At 36.9% G+C, this 26,443-nt stretch overlaps 1 protein-coding gene across 1 annotated transcript in view; it reads left to right on the forward strand.

The window, feature by feature from the left end:
* Window positions 1-26,443, forward strand: part of shisa9b (shisa family member 9b) — a 79,241-nt gene that overhangs the window by 1,680 nt on the left and 51,118 nt on the right. The window contains exon 2 of the mRNA XM_056452309.1: window positions 6,000-6,121. Within this exon, the coding sequence (XP_056308284.1) occupies window positions 6,000-6,121 (122 nt within the window). The remainder of the gene's footprint in view (window positions 1-5,999; window positions 6,122-26,443) is intronic.

The raw sequence follows: 26,443 nt of genomic DNA on the forward strand, positions 1-26,443 counted from the left end.
TAATTGACATTTCTGAGCATTTCATTGGACATTTCTGAGCACTTATTGCAATTGCTTCCACTGAGCATTTCATTAATTGAATGCATTCAATCTAAGAGTCTGTTACTTCTTAGAGTTTCAGCAGAGATCACACAATGTCACAATTTGTTGAGATGCCAAAGTCGGGGCAATCAAGTGTCGCACATTTTTTTTGAGAAAAACTATACAAAAGCTGTCAATGGAGTGGTATATGCTAGGTGTTTTTTTAACAGAAATTCATAGCTGATGATTCACTGGTGTTTATGTTTTCGAACTGCGTTCTGGGACCTTGATCTCTGCTTTGTTGTGATGTTGAAAAATTCATTCTGTAGTGTAACAAACTGACTTTTATTGACAATTTTTAGTAGTTTAAAAGATATATTGTTTCAGTTGGTCAGCACTTTATTATTGTAGTTTCAAAGACGTATTTATTGAGTGCAATATCAAATACTTTAGTTACTAACATGTACTTTTTAGATACTAATATGTACCCTATAAATGAGGTACAAAAGTGTTTAAAAAGGGCCTCACCAGTGAGAGATTTTCTACCTTCTATCTATTTTATTACATTGTAAAGTTTCTGTTAATTAACAGTTTATTTGTGATTTTCAAGTGTTTTCCATTTATTTACAGTTGTGAATTGTATCATAGGACACTGATCTCTGTTCTGTTGACTTTCAATGTTGAAACTTCAACTCTACAGTTTAACAAAGTGACTTTTATTCAGTTTTTTGTTGTTTGAAATAATATATTGTATAAGAAATAATATATAGAGAAACAAGTCTGTAAAATAGAAATTGTACTGGCAGTTTATTTTGCAAGGATTTTGTATCGTAATATATAACACCAACTATACTGCGAATAATAATTATTGAATATTTTTAAACAATACATTGAGGAATATTAGGAATTTTTAATTGAACCATTTTATTTTAATTTACCAACATTACCAAGGCAGATAGTTTTAATAGTCAAATAAAAACATATTAAAATAAAATAAAATCTCATTACAAAAAAATAAATAAAAGTGTTAAAGAGACTCTTAAACTTGATAAATAAAATATTACAAAGTGTGTGCAATGGTAAAGCGTAAATACTGATTAAAGCAAACTTTAAGGTGTGAATAATAATGATACAGTAAACCTCAAACTCAAAAACACTAACTATGATAATCAAATCTGAGGTTTCAAGTAGAGGAACCAACCATCCTTATATATTGCAACATCACAAATTGTGAAGTTGGATGACTATATTACTCCCTATGCTAAAAAAACATCTTTCAGATGGGGAGCTAGTGGCTGGGATGCACAAGAAAAGAAACCAAAAAGCCACTCCAGCGTCATCTTTTTTTATTTACAATCTCCTCACTGCTGCTAGCCACAGCACTCATTTTCGCATTGTGTGTCGCATTTTCGTTAGTTCTGCTTACATTAATCGCGGTGTGCTCACGGCATTCTGAAAAGTTCAGATGTTTTCAACGTGCCCTAAGCTTATTGGAATTGCTTCCAAGGCACATGCTGAGCAGCCACATTTTAATAAAACTATAGCCTTCATACCAAAACTACATACCAAATCTTTTTTTTAACCGATGCTGACAATGGTGTTCGGTCAATAAATATCAATACCAATTCTATTGCCCTAACACCAGCCCAGACAGTACTACATTTCAACTTTAAAGTTGTTGGAAGAAAGATCAAGGTCCCATTATGCAATTCAAAAGCATAAATAAACATGGAAAAATAAATCAAATAAAAACATAAATCACAAAATATGAAAAACTGCTAATTTACGGATATTTTTGGTCAAATATTTGTCATTATACTTCTCCAAATTTAACCGAGCTATGCAATTTACATAATTTGTTTTATAGCTTAACAATATACAGTATGTCAACAATTGCCTTATTTGTGTCCATGTTTAGATTCTGTCCTAAGGACTTGTATTTTGTTTCATCAAAGTTGACACTGTATCACTATGAAGCATAACAGAGAATGCTTATGTATTCTGAGCTATCAATGAGTAAGCTCTAAGCATGAGAGTTTTCCTCTGGGATGCCATTCAGTGCAGCTCAAGGCTTTCAAGGATCGCACCGACACCATCTATCACCATGACCTTGTGCTAGTTTTCCTACAACTTCAGCTTGCTTCATTTTCCTGTCGATCCGTTTATCACTCATGCAGTCTACAACACTGACATGTTCAGAAGCTGGGAGTACAGTCCTTTAGATTCACAGGCAGACGTTTATCTGACGTTCAAGGTTTAGTAGACTGTTTTAAGACATGGAATGTGCAAAGTAACGTTCAATTAAAACTAAGAAGGAAAGATTTGCTTGCTTTCAATGAGCGGTAAAAACCAGACATGCTTTCCTCTGAAGACACGGGATAAATTGTGAATAAATCAGAGAGAGAGAGCTGAAAGCAGTCGCACTACAAAAGTCTGCCATTCAGGTTTAATTCATCTGTTGATCAGCGGTGTTTTAAACATTCATCAACATCTCCCTAAGTCTCTAATTATCTCCATAGCGAGGCGCAGATTTCATTTGAAAAAGCGTCTACTCCAAAACAATCGAGCACTCACGTACGCTCGCATCGGTAAAGAGGTGTCCGTGACATTAGTAGGATAATGGACACTGATCTGTGTCTAATGACGCTAATATTTCAAGGACATTCTGTTTGCGCGGTGACCTTTTGCTCTATTTAGACTGACCCGAACAGGCGTGAGCACAATCTAAACTCACACTGGCCATAGTAAAACACCCACCACTCACAACTATTAATTTACACCCTTTTAATCGAGGGTCTATTGAGAACTGCGCCATGCAGACATATTAAGGATGATTTAAACGATACAAAAAAGCTTTCATTTCAGATTGTGCATGTTGGTTTCATGCATGCATGCAGTACATAATGTGGTTTAAAGACACCTTGTAAAACAAGTGGGGCTTTTGTTGCTCTTAAGTAGGGCCAGATGGAATCTGCAGACATTTTTTGCTATTTCTGCGCAGAATTTTGTTAAAATACTGCAGATTTATGCAGAATAATTTTGGGAGTGTCATAACAAAAACTTAATATATGAAATAAAAAGTAATACCTTTGTAACTTTTATTTAATGTTTACAATACAAATCCAATTAGATCGACTTTATTTGGTAAAGAAAGCAAGTCTCTCATATAATATATATACTAAAAGACAGAAATGATACTTTACAAACTGTATTGTAAATAAACCATATGATTATTTTCATATTAGTCAATAATACTACTGAAATTAATTTAAAAACTGAATAAATATAAATGTACACACATTTACACAAGTAAATAAACAGAATGATGAGCTAAAAATCTGCGGAATTCTGCGCACGTAGATTCTGTGTGGGCCTAGTCTTTAGGCACGTTCACAATACAACTATGAAGAATTTACATGCAGAAATCTCTACTGTATGTGGAATTTTTGCTCTAAAATGAGCATTTTTTCTCAGGCCCTGTGTGTAGGTTCAATATGTTCCCTTCTTTTGCCATTGAATAGTTTGTTTTGTGAAATAACTGAACATAAACATAGTAGGCTGAGAAAAATGCTTATTTTAGGGAAAATTTGGCGCATATATATATATATATATATATATATATATATATATATATATATATATATATATATATATATATATATATATATATATATGCGCCAAATTTTCCAGAAAGAGAATACAAATTTTGCATAAAGAGTTCAGATGCAAAAGCCTATATATATATAGGCTTTTGTATCTGAACTCTTTATGCACATTATAAGTTAGTTTAATATAAGGGAATAGGGGCTCAGTGGTTAGCACTGTCACCTCACAGCAAGAAGGTTGCTGATTTAAGTCCCGGCTGTGCCACTTGGCATTTCTGTGTGGAGTTTTCATGTTCTCCTCATGTTGGCGTGGGTTTCCTCCGGGTGCTCTGGTTTCTCCCACAGTGCGAAGACATGTGCTTTAAATGGATTGAGTGTGTATGGTGTTTCCCAGCACTGGAAGGGCATCCGCTGGGTAAAACCAGAATACTTGGTGGTTCTGCTGTGGCGACCTCTGAAATAAAGACAAAGAAGAAGAGAACTGAATGAATGAATGATAAACACTGTGTTGTTAAATTTGGTAGTGTGACTACAGCATACTGTATATGATCAGACTGGCCAGACGCTTGCGTTATGATTGTCTCATTAATATTTTACACAAAGCTTAAAGTTCATACTCCTTCTTCACTTCTTTCAAATCTGTTTGACTTTCTTTCCTCTGTTGAACACAAAAGAAGATATTTTGAAGAAAGCTGAAAACCTGTAAGCATTGACTTCCATAGTATTTGTTTTTTTTTTGTATAGTTAGGTCTTCAGCTTTCTTCAAAATATCTTATTTAGTGTTCAGTAGAAGAAACAAAACTCATTATTAACTCAATAATTATTTGTGGGTGTACTATACCTTTTAAGGCTGGGACACACCAAGCCAATGCCAAATAACAAGCGTAGATGAAACCCAACTGTGTTGTTGCCTTGTGTCGGCAGCAAAAAAACCTGTTTAACAACTATAGTGAGACGCGATCTAGCGGTACATCCTTGATAAACCGTCCGACATGCTCTGCTCTCTGGGGTTTAGTGCTCAAAGTACCTGCTGACTGCCTGGAGCTCAGACGTGCGCATACAGTATGCTGCAGCACATGCCAGAGTGTGTGTGTATGGTCACGTGATGTGTGTTTTCAGCGGTATAGTGTGGACGAAGATCTTTTTAGAAATGCTAGATGAAACGCCAGTGTAGACGTGGATTGTTTTCGTTGCCATTTTAAAACTAAGATTACGCATCTCACACTAAGAAAAAGATAGTTCTATAAAGAACTTTTCATTGAAAGGTTGTTTAATAGGAACCACAAATGGTTGTTCTATGACGACATTAATAAATTGTGAATGCTTATAAATAATATTTTAAATATACCTAAATGGTCCAAACTGTGTGGTGATAGGGCAGAGCAATGATGTTAGGGTGGAGCTATGGATTTTTAACAGGTTTAATACTTTTCAATGGTTAAGTATTTCAAAACCCACAGACAGGCCTGTTCAATACTACTGAGATTTGAAATATGGATTTCTACCTGATTAAAAATACACAGCACTATTAAACATGACGAATTTCAATTATTTTAAATAAATATGTAATATATTTTCCATTAAAACAAATTGAAAATATTCATTATCCTGTACCAAGGGACTTTCTACAACCAGAATTCCCTCCAACTAAAATGTTCAGTGGTTCATAGTGTTTATTGAAAATGTTTTTTTAATATAAAAATCAACTACTGAAGTTTTTTCACATAGTTAATATTTCAGACTTTTTAGTTCTAATTCAGGGTGTCCATGGGGTCTTAAAAAGTATAAAAAATTGATCAATCAATTTAGAGAAATTTAAGGCCCTTAAAAAGTATTAAAAAGTCTTAAATGCTACTTTACAATGTATTCAATTTGGTATCAGTATGCTAAAGTTTACCTGAATTTAATCTTTAAATATTGGGATGATGTGTAATGTATGAAATAAAAAAAAATCTGCTAGATTTCACATCACTCTGCTTTGTTTATTGCAGTAACCAGGGGAAACACTGTTATTCCTGTTGCTGTAAAGGCGCCACCTGCTGGATTAACATTTTTATTCAGTATATAAATACAGTTTTAGTTTAGGATTTGTTTCTTGCAACCAGTAAATATACTGCAAGTTAATGTCGGCAATGTTACTGGTTAAATCCTGAAGTGGTGATGAGGTCTTAAGGTCTTAAAGGTTATTTAAACCTCTGATTCCTGTAATTTAACATATAATTTTTTAACACATCTGTCAGCATTTCCTTTAATATACTCAACAAATGATTGTGATTAAGAAATGTCTGTCAAGAACAGTATATAAATATGTATCGCTCTACATTAATTAACAGTTTTTTTCGAACGTTGAGTAAACAAAGCCTTTCTCTGCAGAGCGCTGGCCCAGGTGATGCGCCAGACAGCTCCAGGAGAACATGTGGAGAGAGAGGAGAGCTTGGCGGTGCATGGACAACCCTACGAAAACCTGCAGGCCCGAGCAACAGGAAACAACCTGCGTAAGTAAATCTCCTCACACACAACAGGTCCAATCCATGTCACTTAACGCTCAGTTCGGCCCGTTTTAGAAAACACTCTCCGCTGTGACAATCCAATGGCAGCAGATGTATCTCCTTCACCCCGGAGAAGCAGCTGTGAGGTCCTATGGCTATTCATCAGTAAATATCTTCGCCTGCTTGATTCGACTCCTACTGAGAACAGGGGAAGTAGTTACAGAAGCCCATTTTTGGCGTGTCCGGTGGGCTGCAGTAGCACTTGCGTCTATAGTGATCATTTAACATGCTGAGATAGTAATTACCACAGGCTAAGTGGCTGACTAACACACACAGCAAGCCACATACACACTCTTCTCTTTCGCACACAACTCCATCTCCCTCTTACTCCCTCCCCTCTTGTCTCCTCACTCATGCTGTTATTTCATGCAAATAATACAAATGTGCAGGGAAATATGAGAACTGGCAAATTATCACCTTAAAAATATCCCACTTGATTTGGCAAGTGTTAATTTTTTCGGAGAGTTCTTATATAAAATGCATGGTGCTGGGTGCTGATTTTCAATATGGAATAATATAAAATGTGTTTTTCTTGGGCTTGGATGCATGATTTGTCCAATCTATTATAAACTGGATAGTTGTTGGTTGCTGATGATGAGTCAATGGGAAACTTATGTGGACTTTTATTTATTTTCTTTTAGTTTCCCATGTTTTCTTTTATTGTCATGGGTTCTTACTAGTATATTTTCAGTTGTGATCATCATTATTAGATTCATTTTGCACATATTCTCGATTCTTGCAATATTTAGCTAGCAATGTTACAATATTATTCTGATGCTGGATGCTAATTGGTCAGTAAAATGCCTTACAAAATGCATTATGTCATTCTTGCATTCTGGTTGGTCAATAAACGTAGTCAATGTAAAGCATTACAATGATATTACAAATTCTATGCAAAATATTATAAACTTATTATGCAACTGTTCTGGCATATGTTTCATGCAGTGGATGCCCGTCCAGCCGCAACCCAGTACTGGGAAAGTAATAAAATATCTTCTAAATAATTTTGTTCGGGTCCTGGATGGCGATTGGTCAATATGAAATAGGATAGCATAGGATTGGTTTTGGGTTTCGATAATAATTGTTCAATATGAATTATTATATACAACTGGTCTATTATATTATGTATAGTTCTGCACACTGATTGGTTAATATAATATTTTATAAGAAAAACTGTTCTGTCCTGAATGCTGACTGGATAAAATAATATTCATTCATTCATTTTCGGCTTAGTGCCTCTGGGGCCTGGGGTCGCCACAGCAGAATGAACCGCCAGGATATAAAACTAAAAAATATATATATATGTATATTTATATGTCTATGTATATATATATATATATATATAACAGATAACAGGTAACAGATATGTAACAGATAATCATGCTGGTCAATGTGAACTATTATGAAACAGGTAGTTTCAGTGCTGTCTCATTGCAAGTCATTAATTCAGCTTTATTGGCTAATTTGTATGAATTTGTACAATCTCATTCAGAGGCTGCATCTGAAATTGCATACTTCCATAGTATATGGTACGCTAAAAACAGTATGCGAGCCGGGTAGTATGTCCGAATTCATAGAATTCGAAAAACAGTATGCGAACAGTAAGAGAATTAGTACATTAATGTTAGTACAATTTGCTCATCTCCCAATGAGGGTTGGGTTTAGAGATGGGGTTTGGTGCCACACCTCCTTTTAAAAATCATACATTTTCATATGACTGAACTAGCCACTACACTGATAAAGCGTAAAATAGTTACGTTTCCTTATGAGATCAGGCTGGTAGGTCTGGTGATGCTGGTAGTGTTGTTGATCAATTCAATTCAATTCAATTCAATTCACCTTTATTTGTATAGCGCTTATACAATGTAGATTGTGTCAAAGCAGCTTCACATAAAAGGTCACCGTAAATAGGAACAGTGTAGTTAAGTTTGTAGTGTTTAAGTTCAGTTCAGTTTAGCTCAGTTCAGTGTGGTTTAATAATCACTACTGAGAGTCCAAATATTGAAGAGCAAATCCAACGATGCGCAGCTCTACAGATCCTGAACCATGCAAGCCAGTGGCGACAGCGGAGAGGGAAAAAAAACTTCACTAAAGGCGGAAGTGAAGAAAAAAAACCTTGAGAGAAACCAGGCTCAGTTGGGCACGACCATTTTAATTTCTCCGCTGGCCAAACGTCTTGTGCAGAGCTGCAGTCTCAGTGGCGGAGGCTGGAAGCTGGCCTCAGCGAAGGCTCGTCTGTCTCTGGAGCGTCATAGGAAACAGTCTCATGTTCTCCACTCTTCCATGACCATCGCAGTAGTTGTTCAGGATTCGGCCAGGTCCAGGATATGGAAACCTTGGGATCATCTCGTCGTTGGTCTTGGATCGAATCAGTGACTCTGCATAGTCTGAGGGCCTCGGGAAGAGTATCCCCAGGTGGAAATGGAGAATAAAGAAAATAATTAGCGTAGCTGATGTTCACAGTGTATATCAGCAAGATGCATAACCTGTGTGGAAGCCCCCTAAGTGGTGCACTAAGTGTATGCTTTACTGAACAGATAGGTCTTTAATCTAGTTTTGAATTGGGAGAGTGTGTCTGAGCCTCGGACGTTATCAGGAAGGCTATTCCAGAGTTTAGGAGCTATAAATGAGAAGGCTCGACCTCCTTTACTCGACTTTGCTATTCTAGGTACTACCAGAAGTCCTGAGTTTTGAGATCTTAAAGAGCGAGTTGGATTGTAGCGAGACAGAAGATTGGTTAGATAAGCAGGAGCTAGATTATTTAGAGCTTTATATGTAAGAAGCAATATTTTAATATCAGGCAATATAAACTATTATGAAGCAGGTAGTTGCAATGCTAACTCATGGCAGTTCATCAATGCAACTTTAGTGGCTAATTTGTATAAATTTGTATCTCATTCAGAGGCTGCGTCTGAAATCGCATGCTTCCATGCTATATAGTACGCTAAAAACAGTATGCAAGACGAGTGGCATGTCCGAATACATAGAATATGAAAAACAATATGCGAGAAGTACCCGGATGACCTACCACTTCCGGCGAGATTCTGAAGTGTGCATCCGATGGACGCCATGCTATTCCATGATTCACGGCGAGAGAATTCATGAATGGGAGTGAAGCGTTCAAATTCATTTGTTTAAATTTGTATCTCATTCAGAGGCTGCGTCCAAAATCGCATACTGACATGGGTAGGTGACATGATCATGACAAAATGGCGGATGTAGTACGTCCGAGTTCAATTCATACTACTGACATTCGTACTGTATAGAACATACTTTTCTAACAGTCGAGTAGTACATTTAAATTCAAATCCAGTACCTACTGAGAAGTAGGAAATTTCCAATGCGATGTTAGTACGATTTGCTAATCCCAATGATGGTTGGGTTTAGGGGTGGGGTTTGGTGCCAAGCCTCCTTATAAAAGTCATACATTTTCGTATGAATGAACTAGCCACTAAACTGACAAAATGTAAAATATTTAAGTTTCCTCATGAGATCAGGCTGGTAGTTATAATGAATGCTAATTGCTCAATATAAACTATTACGAAGCAGGTAGCTCTGGTACTGAATGCTGACTGGTCAGTACTAAGTACAATTCACATTTCAGTAACAGCTGTGCAGCTCCCATAACCAAACGCTCAGTTATATAAGGAATTGTATCCACTGTGACACCGAATAAATTTGCTTACTTAAGTGAGACTTTAATGAAAATTTGTTTTCTTGATATTTTTAATATGTAGGAACCGATAAGGCACTCAAGGCTACGCTCACGACTGTATTTATAATATATCAATGCCTCCCTCTCAAGCTGTCTTATTGCCTAAATATAACTTCCTTTAATTTAGCCGAGGCAAAAAAAAAATAAGATTAAACAGTGTCTTTCAAGTCGATGCAAATATTTCATTTGCCAAAAGATATCTGGCATGAAAAACAATCACTGTGAAGTTTCCTCCGTAAATAATGATTAAAATGAAATATTACAAGCTAGGAAGTCTAATTCAATAAACTTCAGACTACAGACAGCGCTGATTTACTTACATTGTCTGGTGGCTTGTCACAGTGTTGCCATGGTGCTGACAGATTACCGATCTGTTTCCCAGTTGTCTTCCGGATGTTTAGATCAATATGCCTCGCATCGAGTCAAACAGTTACACTTTATTTGATAGCCTCCTAATGAAAGTAAGAAAAGCAGTTGCAGCAGATGCTCTTATGCTCTTTTTATAGCCTGCATGTTTCATGCAAACGCTCTGATGTGCTTGGTAACACATGTTTATGTAACTAAATCGCCGCACACAAACTCTGGTGGCTTTTATTTTTCCACATGGTAATTCAGTGGCCTGACAGCTGTTGCTTTGAAGGAAATGTTCACACAAAAATTATTAATATGTTGTAAATTTAGTAACCCTTTAAGCCATCCAAGATGTTGATTGAAGAAGATCTTCAGAAGAAAATGATCTGAAACCGTGGTGTATAGTGGTGTATAAAATGCATTCAAGTTCCATACTCATGAAGTGCCATTAGCCTTGATTAGCCTTTTAGGAATAACCAAAGACAATAGCTTTTGAGCTAATTATCTTCTTTAATGTACATAATGTTTATAATGATTTTTTTTCTAGAAATATAGGGATTTCCAAACATATTTGTCAGGTCGAACCAGTTATTTTGAATCCAAAATTACCTCAGTCCTAAAGCTAAGTAAGTTAATATATCAACAATGTAACACATGCAACACAGGCTCTTTCTGAAAATGTAGGTCTACAGACATTTCTGAATGGCCAGAGGTACGTCATACCTGCCAACATTTGCCTCTGAAAATCCGGGGTGGGCGCGGAGGGGCGGGATGTGTAGGTGCCATGCAGAGACGAGTGGCATGCTGGAAATTACGAAAAGTGGGGGCGATCTACACTAGTTACAAAAAGCAGAGGAAGGGGTGGGGGGTCGGGGTGGGGTGCATAAATTCCGGGAGTTTTCCCGGAGACAAAACAGGAGATGGGTCTGAAATACGGGAGACTCGCGGGAAAAACGGCAGTGTTGGCAGGTATGAGTTATGTATGGCTGCATTTTTTTTTTTTTTCCAACGAACACTAAGGGGCGGTGTGACATCGACTTTTCGTGCTTACCAGCTGACCGCTTACCTCTGTATGGACAGCATTCCGGCTGCAACCAATTTGTCCAGTTAGAGCGTGTACATTGGCGGACTTTAAACGCAGAGAGGAGTTGACCACGTCGCCGGGGTTTGAGTCCAGTGAAGAGCGGTTCCAGAAAGCAGGTAAGACAAAAACAAAATCCAAAAAATAAAACAAACAAGTAAATAGCAGGGTGAGAATGTGGTTAAATCTGAAAACGTGGTAAAAAAAAATCAGATGAGGGCTTTTCTTTTTTTGGATTGCATTTGAAACGTGTTGGTTGGGTTTAGGGAAGTGGGTGGGCGGGTCAATCAATAAAATTGGTTGGGTTTAGGGAAGGGGGAGGGTAGGTAAGTCGATCATTCGCTCAGTCAGTCAAAAAGTCTGTCAAAAAGTCAGTCGACAGCAGCCTCTGGTGGGTTTACGCGAGAACAGCAGGCTCGAATGGCACTCGCAAGGGAAATTTGAGATCTCAAAAAGCGTACACATCGGCCTCACGTAGATTCGCGAAAACAAAAAGTGCAGAAAAACGTGCCGCCGGGACATATTTCGCACTCTTCAAAAACGTCTGTAGAGGTTTTGTTTTCAGAATGAGCCTGGGTTACACACATTTGCTGTGTTCACAGTTCTCTAATAGTTACACTCAGGTAAACAAAATAGTTACCTCAGCTTTTTTAGCATTAAAGTGTTTTATTTTGACAAAATTTTGGTGTTGCAACTCACAAACCTTCTTCAGTTCCTACGCTAACCTGTAAAATTGACATTAAACTCGAACAGGTTTGGAACAAGTAGAGGGTGTGACATTTTTGGCTCAAAAGCAGGGGTGCCCAAACTTTTTTGTATAAAGGGCCAAAAACCAAATATCATTGAGAGCTGTAATTTTCCTAATTTATTCATAATATTTCAAAATAAATAGAACACATTACTTTAATTCCTATTAACTAATGCAACATAACATTTAAAACATTTAAAATAGTAACTTATTGCAATAAAAACATAAACAGTCACCTTTATATCACAGGGGAGTTCAATGCTGAATACACTAGTCAAGCAGAATCTGCCTTTGCCTTGATTTGCTCACCATAGTCAGTTGGTGGCAGTATGTACATTTACACTAAATCTCAATAATTTACACCATTTGATTAAATAAAATAATTTCATTTAGCTTTTAACAAAAAAACAAACAAAAAAATGTTACATTAGATTTGAAATGACAATCTCTAAATCTTCCCCATCATTCTTACTCTCTTCTTAGATGGGATGGCAGACCAAATCAAAGGTTACCATGTGCCAACTTTGGCCCGAGGGTCCTAGTTTGGACATCTCTGCTTGAAAGTGATCTAAAAGTAATCAAAAATGCAGCCTGATTACATTACTTAAAACACAATGCATTTAGAAAGTACTCACAGACTTTCCTTTTTCAACATCTGGATATATTACAGCCTTAATCCAAAGTTAATTTAATTGTTTTCCTCAAAGTACTACAAAAATACCCCTTAATGACAAAGTGAAAGAAGTTTGTTTGAAATACAGAAGCACCGTGAATACTATCCAGATACAATTTACCTAAAAGTGTCATGTGATTTGTAATCAGTACTGCAATTTCTCAATAATCACACAGCATCTCCGTAATTGACAGCAGCTTTCCATTTTAAGTTGAATGATCCTTTTAACTGCCGACAGGGAGAGTATAATTTCAGAATTTAAATGGAAGTGAAAAGCTCTTTGTTTATATCTGGCTGTTAACAAAAAACAAGGTGCATGCTTGAGTGTATTCATTGGTCTCTACTGATTCTCTGAGACAGAAAGGGGATTTTGCGGAAAGGAAACAAATCGAGCACTTAAAGGTATCTGTCAGCTCTGAGCGAGAGAGTGAGATCTGTAGTGCACACCCGTGTTTTTCCTGCATCAACACTTGAGAGGCAATGGGGAACGTATGTTAACAGGCTGCCTGAGTGATTGAGCTTCTGCTGCTTCTGGAAGTGCAGCGGAGCAGAGCGGAGCGACAAGCAGGTACTGCTCCTCTAAAGAGCTGTCTGGGTGAACGCAGGGGAGAAATAACCAGAGATGGGCTAAGCAGGAGGAACTCTACAGTGTTCAAGGCTCTGCAGTCACAAACCTATTAAAAAGGTCTGCTTGAGAAGTGCTGCCATGCTGGAACCAGTGGCTGGTTTGGTCTTGTTTTTTGGTAAACAAAGTTACACGGATGGAAAGAAAAGCAGAGAAAAGTCAAGCTGAGCAGAGGGAAGGAACTTACTGAGCAGTGTTTGGTGTATTTGCTTCTGACACAGCGCTGTGGGTGACAAGTTTAGCTTTAAATGAAAACTGAAGTCTCACCTATTATGTTTACCTATTAAAAATACAGTAAAAAGAGTGACATTATTATTGTGATTGTGAAAAATATCGCTCTTTTATTCATTTGGTTGGATATGAAAGTGCTTATAGAAAATCATCATGCCCCTTTAAAATAATGACTTTATTTGTCATAAAGCTTGAAATCTAATCACATCCCAAGTAACTTTTTTGTAGCCTTCTCCTATCATGAGCCTTTCTACATCTTTATCTCAAAGGTCTTTTGAAAGGAGGGTCTGATCTGAGTAAAGGTATACATTTTCATAATGGTATATTGCCTTTCTAGACACTATATACAGTATATGTTTAATATTTTGTTCTTTTTTAAGTGCTAATGTCAATATTATTAGCTACCTTAATAAATAATTTATTTTGATTGGCTACAGAACATTCATGACTTGCCTAATTAATATAGGCAAGCCTTAACATACACTTTAAACTCAATACTGATACAGTATTTTGCAAAATAACTAGAAAATATGAACTGTCATAATGGCAAGGACAACATAAATAAGTTATTAGAAGTTAGTTATGAAGCTATTGTTTAAAAATGTGTTGCTAAACAGCAAAATAAATTCTTAAATTTGCTTAATTATTGCAGTCTATACTTCTCACCATGTATTGTATCTTTTCTAAAACATACAGTATAGTGTAAAAGCATGTTTATTACTTAGAAAACTAAAACAAACAAAGTTAGATTTTAATTAAATACATCATATCACATAAGGTACAGTACACATACAGTACCATTGTGAAAAGGCAAAGCTGAAAATATATGGTTAAAGCTCCACGCAACGGGCAAAAATTTTTGAAGTGGTGACATTGTATATATATATATATATATATATATAAGCAATATCACACAAGTAGCAGTGCGATTTAGATGTATATCGGCACTGGTGGGAGGCGTGTGTTAGTGCGTGCCTTAGTGTCCTACCAGTGACAATATACAGCTATATCTCACTGCTATAAGTGTGATATTGCATTTATACAACAGTTCAATGGCATAATCGTATATAAAAAAAGAAAATCAAACAGTCTAAAATCCTTTTGTGTGAGGAACTACTTTCTTCCACCATTTATTCAAATCAGCAGCTGACATCAGAACAGCAGAAACCGTTGCTACTTCACCAACGTTAGTTTAGAGCTAGTATTTGAATGATTCTCTAGCATATTGTCTAAAGTGATGACAAAACAGGTGATTTTGCAAACACTACCAGATCGGCTTAGCAGTTTAAAAATGATTAAATCAGCTGTAGTTAGAAATTACGTTAGAGTTTTTCTCCTCTAATGGCTTATTATGCGGTCTCTTTTGTTATCTTGTGAATAGACAATGCCAACTGTCTTTGCTCTGCTTAGTATGACAGGCTGGTGGATGCCGACACGCTGTATCTCCGAAAATATAAATATTTAAAATAGGCACTATCCTTATAAATATACTGCATAGTTGCAATCTAAACAACTACATTCTTACCTGAAAAAGCCTCAAAGGTACATTACTGTATGTTGTCCAACAGCTGCAATATTTTTCAAACTGTAGTGAGTTTATTGATCTGCTGTAACTCTGTGTGGATGGAGTAATACAGAAGGGTGAGGAGGCTGTACGAGTGCAGTTATTATGGGAATATGGCACAGCTATAAGCCAATCAGATTCAAGAACCAGACAGAAATGTTATATATGTATATATATATATATATATATATATACACTAATTTAGTTGAGTGTATTGTGGTTTATTCAGGTTTCTTTTTAGTCATTTTTCAGCTCAAATCAGTCTAATAATGTGTATTTTTTGTAATTATTAATGGTTATTTATGCTTTCGTTCATATCTACTTTACAGACATTTCTGTGGAAGTTTGTTTTCATCCTGGAATGAAAAAATCGATTAACTGAAACAGGGAATTACCAATTCTGAGGTTGTGAATTTAAATCACTCATTTCTCACTCTTTTCCCCAATACAAAATCAGACTTGTGGGTTGCAAATGTGCGTTATATCTTACAATTCTGAACTTTTTCCTTACAATTCAAGGGGAAAGAACAGAGCTGTGAGATACGCTCAGAATAGTTTTTCTCTGTAGCAATCGTATTAAGAAAACAGCCAACTAGGGGCTGGAGAAATTTGTTAACCAATCACTGAAATTAAATGCATAACTCCAGTCCAGCAATCCAGGGTAACCAAGCTCCTTGGTTTGGCTTGAGTGCTTTACGAATTTACAGGCCGACCACTACAATTTTTTCATTACCATACAGATCAGAGTGGCACAGTAATCTGGGATGCCCAGAGTTCTTCTGTAAAGCGGCAGCCCAAACATTTACCAGCACTAGCTCAGAGAGTCTGTTTTCACTGAAACAGGTGACAGCAATGATATATAATTAATTCACCCCCAGAGTCAGTGTTTGTACAGCGCAGTTTTACTCAAGAGATTCTGCGAAAACTCTGAATCCGCTGGGCAAAGAGTGACGGTGACTCATTACTATGCCAGTTAACCTAATCAACTCACAGTCTTCTGTTTACACATCACTGCAGCTCAGAGCAGTTTTTAGGACTGTTAGAGGTGAAAGCAGCTTTAAAATAAATCAAAATGCAATTGCTTCTGGAGTTCGTAAAACTGCAGCTGAGTTAAAGTTGGTAACACGTTACAATAACAGTACATGAATAATGATGTGTTAATATATAAACTAAACATTACTTTATTATGAATTAATGATTGTATGCACTAATGAAATGTATGCACTAATCATGAACTAACATTAACCACAACATGATTCACAAGAGTTCATGTGTGAATACTGGCTACCTTAATTACTTGTTAGTACATGTTGTCAGTTAATGTATTAATCAACATTTCAAGAGTTCACACTTAGCTCATGACTTACAAAAGCTTGTTTGGTATGCTGTTCCAGGAGAGTGAGCCCTGAGCTCAAGGGATGCTTGAGTTCAGGGCTCCCTCCCTTTGCGGGGCGAGAGGAGATTGAGCTCAGGGCGGTCTCAAAAGCTCCCCCGCAGCTAAGGCCAAAGTGAACTCCCTGAGAGCGAGACGTCTAGTAGAACAGACTTGGGTTTAGGTGGTTTATAATGTAGAGTGTATTTAGCTTTGAGAAACCTGTGTGGACGTGTGCCAGCTCCGCCCAGAAATGCCGGATGCTCCAGCAAGGAGCCAGAGCCAATGGAATTCCTGCTGGGCCACCGAACCACCTATTCTGGATAAAGGTGGAAGGATGGGAGGAGGGGGGTTTCTTCAAGATGAAGATAGTTGCAAAGAGAAAAGGAGGATATATATAGGAACTTACAATGCTTTGATTGGAGGATCGTGATTAGCTAATGTGAGCCAGCTGGGTTAATCATGAGCGCGTACTCCTCTCGAAATTAGTTTAAGATATTAATCTTCACTTAAGTGTATGTAACCAACATGAAATTATGAGCTGTTAATGTATAATTATATCATGACTTTACTTGGAGGGCATGTCACCATTAACTTATCCTTAACTACTCATGAACTCCTCTGTTTAAACTGTTAATGCTGATGTTGACTGAACACTTTTCTATTTTTAATGCACTAGACGGACGTGCATAAAGAGTTCATGAGTAGTTTAGAATGGGTTTATGATGATGTGCCCCTTCAAGTAAAGTCATGATATAATCATATATTAACAGCTACTGAGTTCATGATGGTTAAATTAAGCATAAACTAATACATTTATTAACAAACAATCATGTACTAACAAGTAATGTGTTGTAGTTCATTATTCATGTAGTATTATTGTAGTGTTACCAAAAAGTCATGAACAGCAATAAAAATAAAAAAAAATTATGAGGCCACTTGTAAACTTTTAGTTTGTCTAGATTTGCTAGATTTATTATGTGTTTGAGTAGCATATTAAAGAAACACTTCACTGGATCTTTAATAGGCTCATTTTACAACACCACTAGAGTTAAACAGTTGAGTTTTTCCATTTTTGTATCCATTCAGCTGATTTGCGAGTCTGGCGGGAGCACATTTAGCTTAGCTTAGCATACATAATTAAATTAGATTAGACCATTAGCATCTCGCTCAAAAATGACCAAATGGTTTGATAATTTTCCTATTTAAAGCTTGACCATTTTGGAGTTAAGTTGCTATTTTCTAGGCTGATAATACGCTTATTCTGGCACAAGAGTCTAGGATAGGGGTGCCCAAACATTTTCTTATGAAAGGCCAGAAACCATTCTTGATTGAGACTAGTGGGCCAAAAAGGTATATATAGTTGTCATGGGTAATTTTCAGATTTTTGTTTAATAATATTTTAAAATAACTAGAAAACTATGTTTGATATTAACTAATACAGCACATATTTTACATTTTATAATGAACTTATACCAGTAAAAAAACTATTTGATTTTTGACAGAATGGAGTTAGACAAGACTACACATAGTCCTCTATCTGTCGAGTTATAGTATTTACATTTTAAAAATGTGGTTAATTTAAAACATTTAATTGAAACATTTCATTTCAGTTTACTTTTTGTAGCTCAACAATCAAACAAACAAACAAATAAACAAAAAACGTTACGTCAAATAGGAAATGATGATCTCTTTTTAACGCATTCGCCCCAACCCTCTCCATCATTCTCACTCTCTTCTCAGATGGGATGGTAGGTCAAATCAAATGTTAAAATAGGCCAACTTTGGCCTGGCGGGCCCTACTTTGGCCATTTTTGGTCTAAGAAGTATGCTGCTGTACCATGGCTTAAGCAGGCTCAATGATAATACATTACACAGAAAATTGCAACCTTTAACCTACTGTAGTACAAGATGTAACCACAGAACAGTCAAGCTTTTAATAGGAAAATGATATAAACTTTTTTAATAATTTGAATGAGATGCTGGGCGACGTGGTGGTGCAGTGGGTAGCGCTCTCGCCTCACAGCAAGAAGGTCACTGGTTCGAGCCTCGGCTGGGTCAGTTGGTGTTTCTGTGTGGAGTTTGCATGTTCTCCCCGCGTTCGTGTGGGTTTTCTCCGGGAGCTCCGGTTTCCCCCACAAGTCCAAAGATATGCGGAACAGGTGAAATTGGGTAGGCTAAATTGGCCATAGTGTATGTGTGTGAATGAGAATGTATGGGTTGCAGCTGGAAGGGCATCCACTGCGTAAAAACATATGCTGAAACAGTGAAACTCAACTATTTAACTCAAGGAGTTAAATAAGACTGACTGATAAAGACTGCTGAGTGGTAAATTTTGGTGTTTCTTTAATATCTGGTATTCAGATTCATTTATAGACAAAAACAGTACCACCTGAAGAGTTTAGATGCAAAAACCTCTAAATGTTGTCTGAAATTTCCATTGAAAATGAACTTTTTTTTCTCAGCCTCCTTTGTTTATGTTGAGATATTTCACTTTAAAGACCAGGAAAAGGACTCATTCTTTGCCATTAAAGTGATATTACTGAACATGCACACATGAGCCTAATAAAAATGCAAATTTTAGAGGAACATTTCAGATGGCATTTGGAGGTTTTTGCATCTAAAGTCTTCACCTTTACTTCATAAGAGTTTTAAAAAATCTATATTTAATAGAATCTTGATTTTTAATCACAGTAAATGAAAAAAAAATGTTGCATTTACATTTTCTGAAGAAAAAAATGCTCTAAATGACAATATTTTTGTTTGAAATTTGTAAGAAATGTTTTCAGATTTTCATAGAGTAAAACAAATATTAACATTTCACTCAAACAGATACCATAAATCCAAAGAAAATGAGGAGAATTTAATAGATTCTATTACATATTAATGCAATGTTTTTGTGGAGAACCACAACAAAAGATATTTGACCAGGAGTGAATATTCCTGCCTGAAATCCTTGAGTTTGGCTGTGGTTTAGTTGCACAGACAGCTTTACCTGGTTTGCTGCACTGCTTGTTTCCATGGAGATAGTGAAGGATTTTGCTGACCATTGTTTTTGTTCTCGATGAAAAAAAAACAAAAAAACAGCTCAACTGGAAAAAAATATGGTGAAATAAACCATCAGATGTATGTTATGCCAGATGTACAAACGTTGCAAGTGATTGCCCATTTAGCAAGATGGGAAATAATGAGCTGCTCCTAAATTCTTCCATATATCAGTCTCAATATGACAGACACTCATCACAGAGTTTCATCATGTCACGAACTTTGTGTCCTAAATGTTTGCCAAAAATATGTCAATAAGATGGAAATTGTGGGAAATCTGTTGATTTTGGTTAATAAAAATCTGCGACTAGGGAAGCAATTTAAAATGGTACCATGGTTCTCATTTGAAATTATATTTATGATTTTAATTTGCCATATTGGATGCTTAATTGTATTAATTTATAAAATTCTTTACTTTTAGATCACCTCAATTAAAAATGTAAGTAAAAAATAGAATAATACAAACATATTGTAATATTGAAAATATTTAATAAAAGAGATAACACTCAAATATTCTCTATATGACATCATAGAAAAATTAACATCTAATATTTAATAAGAAATAGCTGACTTCATGATTTTAGGTCATGCTAATAATATGATTTATACTAAAGAAATTGCATTAAATGCAAGTTAGTTCAAAATAAAAAGTTAAAAAAGTAAAAATAAATATTAAAAATAATTAAAATTTTGGGAACGACATACAGCTTGAAGCACCAATTTTTCACAAAATCTATTTTTAATTGAAAAGTGAAAAATTAAGGCTGAAAAAGGTGTGATTTATTTATTTATTGTTTTTATTTATTATTTTTTTTCAGTTTACCTTATTGCATATGCATTTGTAGAAGTTTCTCTTTAAAATTAATGCAATGTGATTTACTAATGTTTGCAATTTATTAGTATTTGCAGCTCCATGTCCCATTTTACCTCTGTGTTTTGTCTGTGTTGTATTTCCAGTGGTGGAAAGAGTACAAAAACATCATACTCAAGTAAAAGGGTCACACTTTACAATAAGGTTCATTAGTTAATGTTAATTAATGCATTTACTATTATGAACAAACAATGAACAATACGTTTACTACAGTATTTGTTTACATTTACTACAGTATTTGTTCATGTTAGTTAACATTAGTTAATGAAAATACAGTTGTTCATTGTTAGTTCATGTTAACTAATGTTAACAAGCATGGACTTGGATGTTAATAATGCATTAGTAAATGTCCAATTATGATTAAGAAATGCTGTACAAGTGTTGTTCATGATTAGTTCATGTTAGTAAATGCATTAAATAATGAACCTTATTGTAAAGTGTTACCAGTAAAAGTACCATTACTTGCCAAAAAATGTAGTACAAGTAGAGTAAAAGTATCTCTGATAAATATTACTCAATGCATGAGTAAAAAGTAGCTCTTTTGAAAGTACTCAAGAGTAGTGAGTATAGTGAGTATTATGCTGTGAAACGTTGAAGCGTAACATTCCAGCCTGATCTCACGAGAAAACGTAAGTATTTTACGTTTTGACAGTTTATTGGCTAATTCGTACGAATTCGTACGAGTTCAGTCGTACGAAATTGTACGATTTTAAAAAGGAGGCGTGGCACCTAACCCCACCCCTAAACCCAACCGTCATTGGCGGATGAACAAATCGTACTAAATTGTACGAATTAGATCGTGCAAATTCGTACGAATTAGCCACTAAATCAAAAAGTTACGAATTGCCGTGAGATTGTGTTGAACATTCTGTAGTGCATTTAGTTATTGTTTCTGCCCAGTCTCTGCATCATTGTGTGTGAAGATTTTGGTCATATTCTTGGACACTTTTAATGCTCCCAAGTGGTTTGCTGCATTTATAAAGCATCCATGTCTTCAGGTTATTCAGTATGGTGTGATTTACTTTCTATGTGTCATTTGATTGGATAGGAATCACTAGACTGATGCCAAGTACTAAGCCAATCCCCATAGACGAGAAAAAATAAAGTAGTGACTGAAGGTTGAAGGAAAATAGTGAAGTGAAAGTACAGATACAGCACTAAAAATGTACTCAAGGGAAAGTAACAGTACACATTTTTAAAACTACTACTAAGTATTTGTAATTTATTACTTAACACCACTGTGTTTTTCCACAGCTCTCAGCCCTGCTTCATTTTTCACATGCACAATGTCAATTGATCCCTTGCAAAACTATCCACTTCCATTATCACTTTTTCACACCAGAAAACTGGGCTGATTTTCAGCAAATTTTCCCCTTTCCAACAATTACAGAAATAGTAGATAATTGATAGATAATTAACCCAATTATCTTGGTAATTATCATGATTTATCCGATTTCCTGTGGTGCAAGAAATTTTAAGAGTGACTAAACCCTTGTGTGGTTCTAGGGGTCAAAAATGACCCGCCTTTACTGAATCCAAACATTTAAAAATGTAATTTCAATTCTCATATCTACTTTGTATGAAGAAACAACCTAAAATTCATCCCAAACTGTGAATGTCTAGATTTTCCCTCATCGGTGTCAGCGTCAATAACAACAACAATAATAATAACCTTTATTTAACCAGGTAAGTCAGTTGAGAACCAGTTCTCACTTACAATGATGACCTGGCCAAGAGGCCACATAAAAAGATTAATACCTGCATACAGTAGGTGTAAAAAAGTATTTAGCATTCATTCATTTTCTTTTCAGCTTAGTCCCTTTATTAATCAGGGGTCGCCACAGCGGAATGAACCACCAATTATTCCGGCATATGTTTTATGCAGTGAACGCCCTTCCAGCTAAAACCCAGTTCTGGAAAACACCCATGAACTCTCACATTCACACACTATTGCCAATTACCTGTAAGTCCGCCTAATTAATCTATGGCACATGCCTTTGGACTGTGGGGAAAACCAGAGCACCCAGACGAAACACATGCAAAAATGGGGAGAACATGCAAACTCCACACAGAAATCAGAATCAGAATGAGTTTTATTGCCAAATGTGCTTCACACACACAAAGAATTTGTTTTGGCTACAGAAGCTTCCAGTGTACATACTGTAAAGTGACAAGTGACAACAAAAAATAAATAAATATGAAAAAAAAAAGACGATAAACATTAAACAGAGATGCAGTTAAAAAGTCTGGATGTTGAATTGTGTGAACGGATTTGTTATAAATATACAGGTTATAAGGTGCTGTGTACAAATACGAATGGAGAAGGTATTGCATTGTATATTGATATAAGGTGCTGTGCACAAGTGCGGTTGAGAAAGTATTGCACATATTTATTGCACAGTAGGGGAATATTTAACTGTTTATAAGGTAGATATCCTGTGGAAAAAAACTTTTCCTGTGTCTGGCTGTTTTTGTGCTTGGTGCTCTGAAGCGCCGACCAGACGGTAACAGTTCGAACAGGAAGTGTGCTGGGTGTGAGGCATCCAGAGTGATTTTGCGAGCCCTTTTACTCACTCTGGAGGAGTACAGTTCTTGAAGTGTAGGAAGGGTAGTGCCAGTGATTCGTTCAGCAGTCCGGACTATTCGCTGTAGTCTACGGAGGTCGGTTTTGGCTGCTGAGCTGAACCAGATGGTGATTGAAGTGCAGAGGATGGATTGGATGACAGCTGAGTAGAACTGTACGAGCAGCTCCTGTGGCAGGTTGAACTTCCTCAGCTGACGAAGGAAAAAGAGTCTATGTGAATGTCCCACTTCAGATTCTGAGAGATGTTGGTGCCCAGGAACCTGAATGACTCTACTGCAGCCACAGTGCTGTTCATGATGGTGAGTGGGGGGAGTGCAGGGGGGTTTCTCCTAAAGTTCACTATCATCTCCACTGTTTTGAGCGTGTTCAGCTCCAGGTTGTTGTATCCGCACCATAAAGCCAGCCGCTCCACATCCTGTCTGTATGCAGACTCATCACCGTTCCGGATGAGGCCGATAACAGTAGTGTCGTCTGCAAACTTAATGAGTTTGATGGAGGGGTCTTTTGCAGTGCAGTCGTTGGTGTACAGGGAGAAGAGCAGTGGAGAAAGAAAACATCCCAGGGGGGCACGAGTGCTGTCGGATGTGATTTTGGCCATTTTGACTAGCTGCTGTCTATCTGTCAGAAAGCTGGTGATCCATTGACAGACAGAGCTAGGAACAGAGAGCTGGGTCAGTTTGTACTCGAGCAGTGATGAGACGATGGTGTTAAAGGCAGAACTGAAGTCCACAAACAGAATCCTTGAGTAGTTCCCTGGTTTGTCCAGATGTTGTAGGGTATAATGCAGTCCCATGTTGACTGCATCATCCACAGACCGGTTTGCTCTATAGGCGAACTGCAGGGGGTCCAGCAGGGGTCCAGTGATGTCCTTCAGATATGCTAGCACCAGTCTTTCGATTGACTTCATGGCCACAGATGTTAAGGCAACAGGTCTGTAGTCATTGAGTCCTGTGATCTTTGGCTTTTTCGGGATTGGGACGTTAGTGGAGCGCTTAAAGCAGGATGGAGCTTTGCGCTGTTCCAGTGATCTGTTGAAGATCTGTGAGAAAACAGGAGCCAGCTGGTCAGCGCAGGTTCTCAGATGCCAACTGACCCAGCTGGGACTCGACCCAGTGACCTTCTTGCTGTAAGGCAACAGTGCTAACCAATTAAAAAGTTAAATTAGAAAATGGTCTTTTTAGAAAAAAGTAGTCAAACTTCAAGATAAAAAAATTATTATTTAGGTTTTTTCCTACTGTTAAAATAATCATGGGTCATGTTTAACCCATAAATCAACAGCAAGGTTAATCTGCTTGGAAGAACATCAGAGGCAAAGAAAATGAGCGGCTGCTTAAATAAAAAGTAGTTCTATCAATGTAGCATTCAGTGACTGAAATGTTACAGCACAGCTAAAATGACTGTTATTGATTTTAATGAATTTAGGCAAGACCAGGTAGAGCCCGGGCTCTCAGATCAATTATCGCATCTTAAACAGAATTCCCTCATCCCTCTAATGCCTCCCTTGAATAATTATCAGTTAATTTTCTGCCAGTCGACGTGCTGACAGGTAGGTGTCTGTGTAAATCTGACTGGCAAGCGATGGTGTGGACTTCTCAGATCGCATAGACTCCAAGTTAACACATTATAATTAGAAAAAAATGTACACCATCAAAAACAAGCAAAACATATAAATAATCCCTGTGACATGAATCGCGCGTCTGGCTCGTCAGAGGGGGCACGGAGCTCACACTGCTAAAGCAACTGTTGAGAAGATGAGAGCTGAGAAAGGCTGCTTTTTCATCGGGCCCAAATTGGCTCTTTGAGAGCTGTGTCACAATAGGGGGTGGATTGCTTCAGACCTTCATACATCCCACCCTCAGTCAAACACTCCTACGGCTTGAGCTGAAAATGGCCACAGGTGATTGCAGAGGAGCAGTGTTTCCATTTCACGTTAGGGGGGGGGTCACATGATGAAGAATCTAGTTTGATCTGTTAAAAAAAAATACATGACTTATTCTAAAATCAGTCACTAAAGAGTCTATATTAGGCAATACGTTTTGTTTTAAAAGTCTCTTAACACATTTATACTGTATGTATGCAGGCAAATTCTGGCATTGCGAAAACAAGCATCGGCAATCCCTCAAGCAAAGGCTCAGGGGTTTGTTTTTAAAGCCACTTACCCTGCGTATTAAACTTAATAATGCTGTGGTCACACTAGAGTTTGTGCATGCGAAATTCTGTTGGACGGCATTGCAAAAAGGGGCGGGAATAAACAAGATGATTAGACATTTAAAAATGCGACCGAATGGTCCATGTTTTAAATTTCTGTCCAGAGAGGTCATGTTTTGATCTTCGATTGGTCTCACGCAGTCAAATGATGCAATTTCGCAGGTCAGAGTTCACCAAGCTTGAACTTTCCAATGCAGCGAACTGCGAAACCTGTCACACAAGCTTGCGTTTCCGGTCTGACACATTCGCATGGATATGAATGGAAGTCCATGGGGAGAAAAGTGCATTATTAACGATCTTAAAATAATTAACGATCAAACTGTATGATAAAGTGTTTAACACTTTTATAACATGTTTATAGGGAACCTATTATGCGAAGTGACTTTTAAATAAATAAATAAATAAGATTTGACTATTGCATTTAAAAATGTTATGTGGCATGTATGAATGTAACCAGCTTCTAATGGGAAATATTTAAAAATTCTATTTTTTATAATCATACTTGATGAAAACAGACTGCAGAAACACTTTGACTGGAAGGGGAAAGCCCCACCCATTAGAGACGACCTGTTCTTTTACCCCTCCTTTATGGCCATTTGCACTGAGTGGTATGGTACGGTGCGGTTCAGTACGCTTTTATGGCCATTTCCACTGTCAAAAGGTACAAAAAAGTTAACCAAACCACTTGTTGGGTAGCCCTAGCACAACAAAAGGGTACCAAAAGGCGGAGCAAGATGTGCAGTTGAACGCTATTGGTTTATAGAGATACGTCACCAGTGCGTACACAAGCAGGAGAATGAAAACAAAGGAAGCGCCATTTTAAATACACAGCTGATACATTACATTGTAATAATATATAATAATGAGCCCTGGTTGACCCGAGCTCAAACAAACCTTGTCGTTGTCTTGATGAACAGCCACAAAGCCAAGAAGAAGAGCAGAATCTAACTTGTGCACCGTAGTTTTCCGACCCACAAACGCAAGAGTGACGTGCGAAAAAACAAAGGAGAAGCCGGAAAAAACTATTATCATCATCTTTTGGACTATTATAAACTCAGAATGATAGGGTTACTCTCTAACAGAGGTTACCTGTGCTGGTGAAGATTAAAGATACAGATGAGAGGTTTAATCTGACTGTGGGCTATATGTTGCGGGTTGTTTTTGAAGCCAACTAGGGACTAAATGTATGCTGTGTGTAGT

This window comes from Danio aesculapii, chromosome 3 (assembly GCF_903798145.1).
Source record: "Danio aesculapii chromosome 3, fDanAes4.1, whole genome shotgun sequence".
Lineage (NCBI taxonomy): Eukaryota > Metazoa > Chordata > Actinopteri > Cypriniformes > Danionidae > Danio > Danio aesculapii.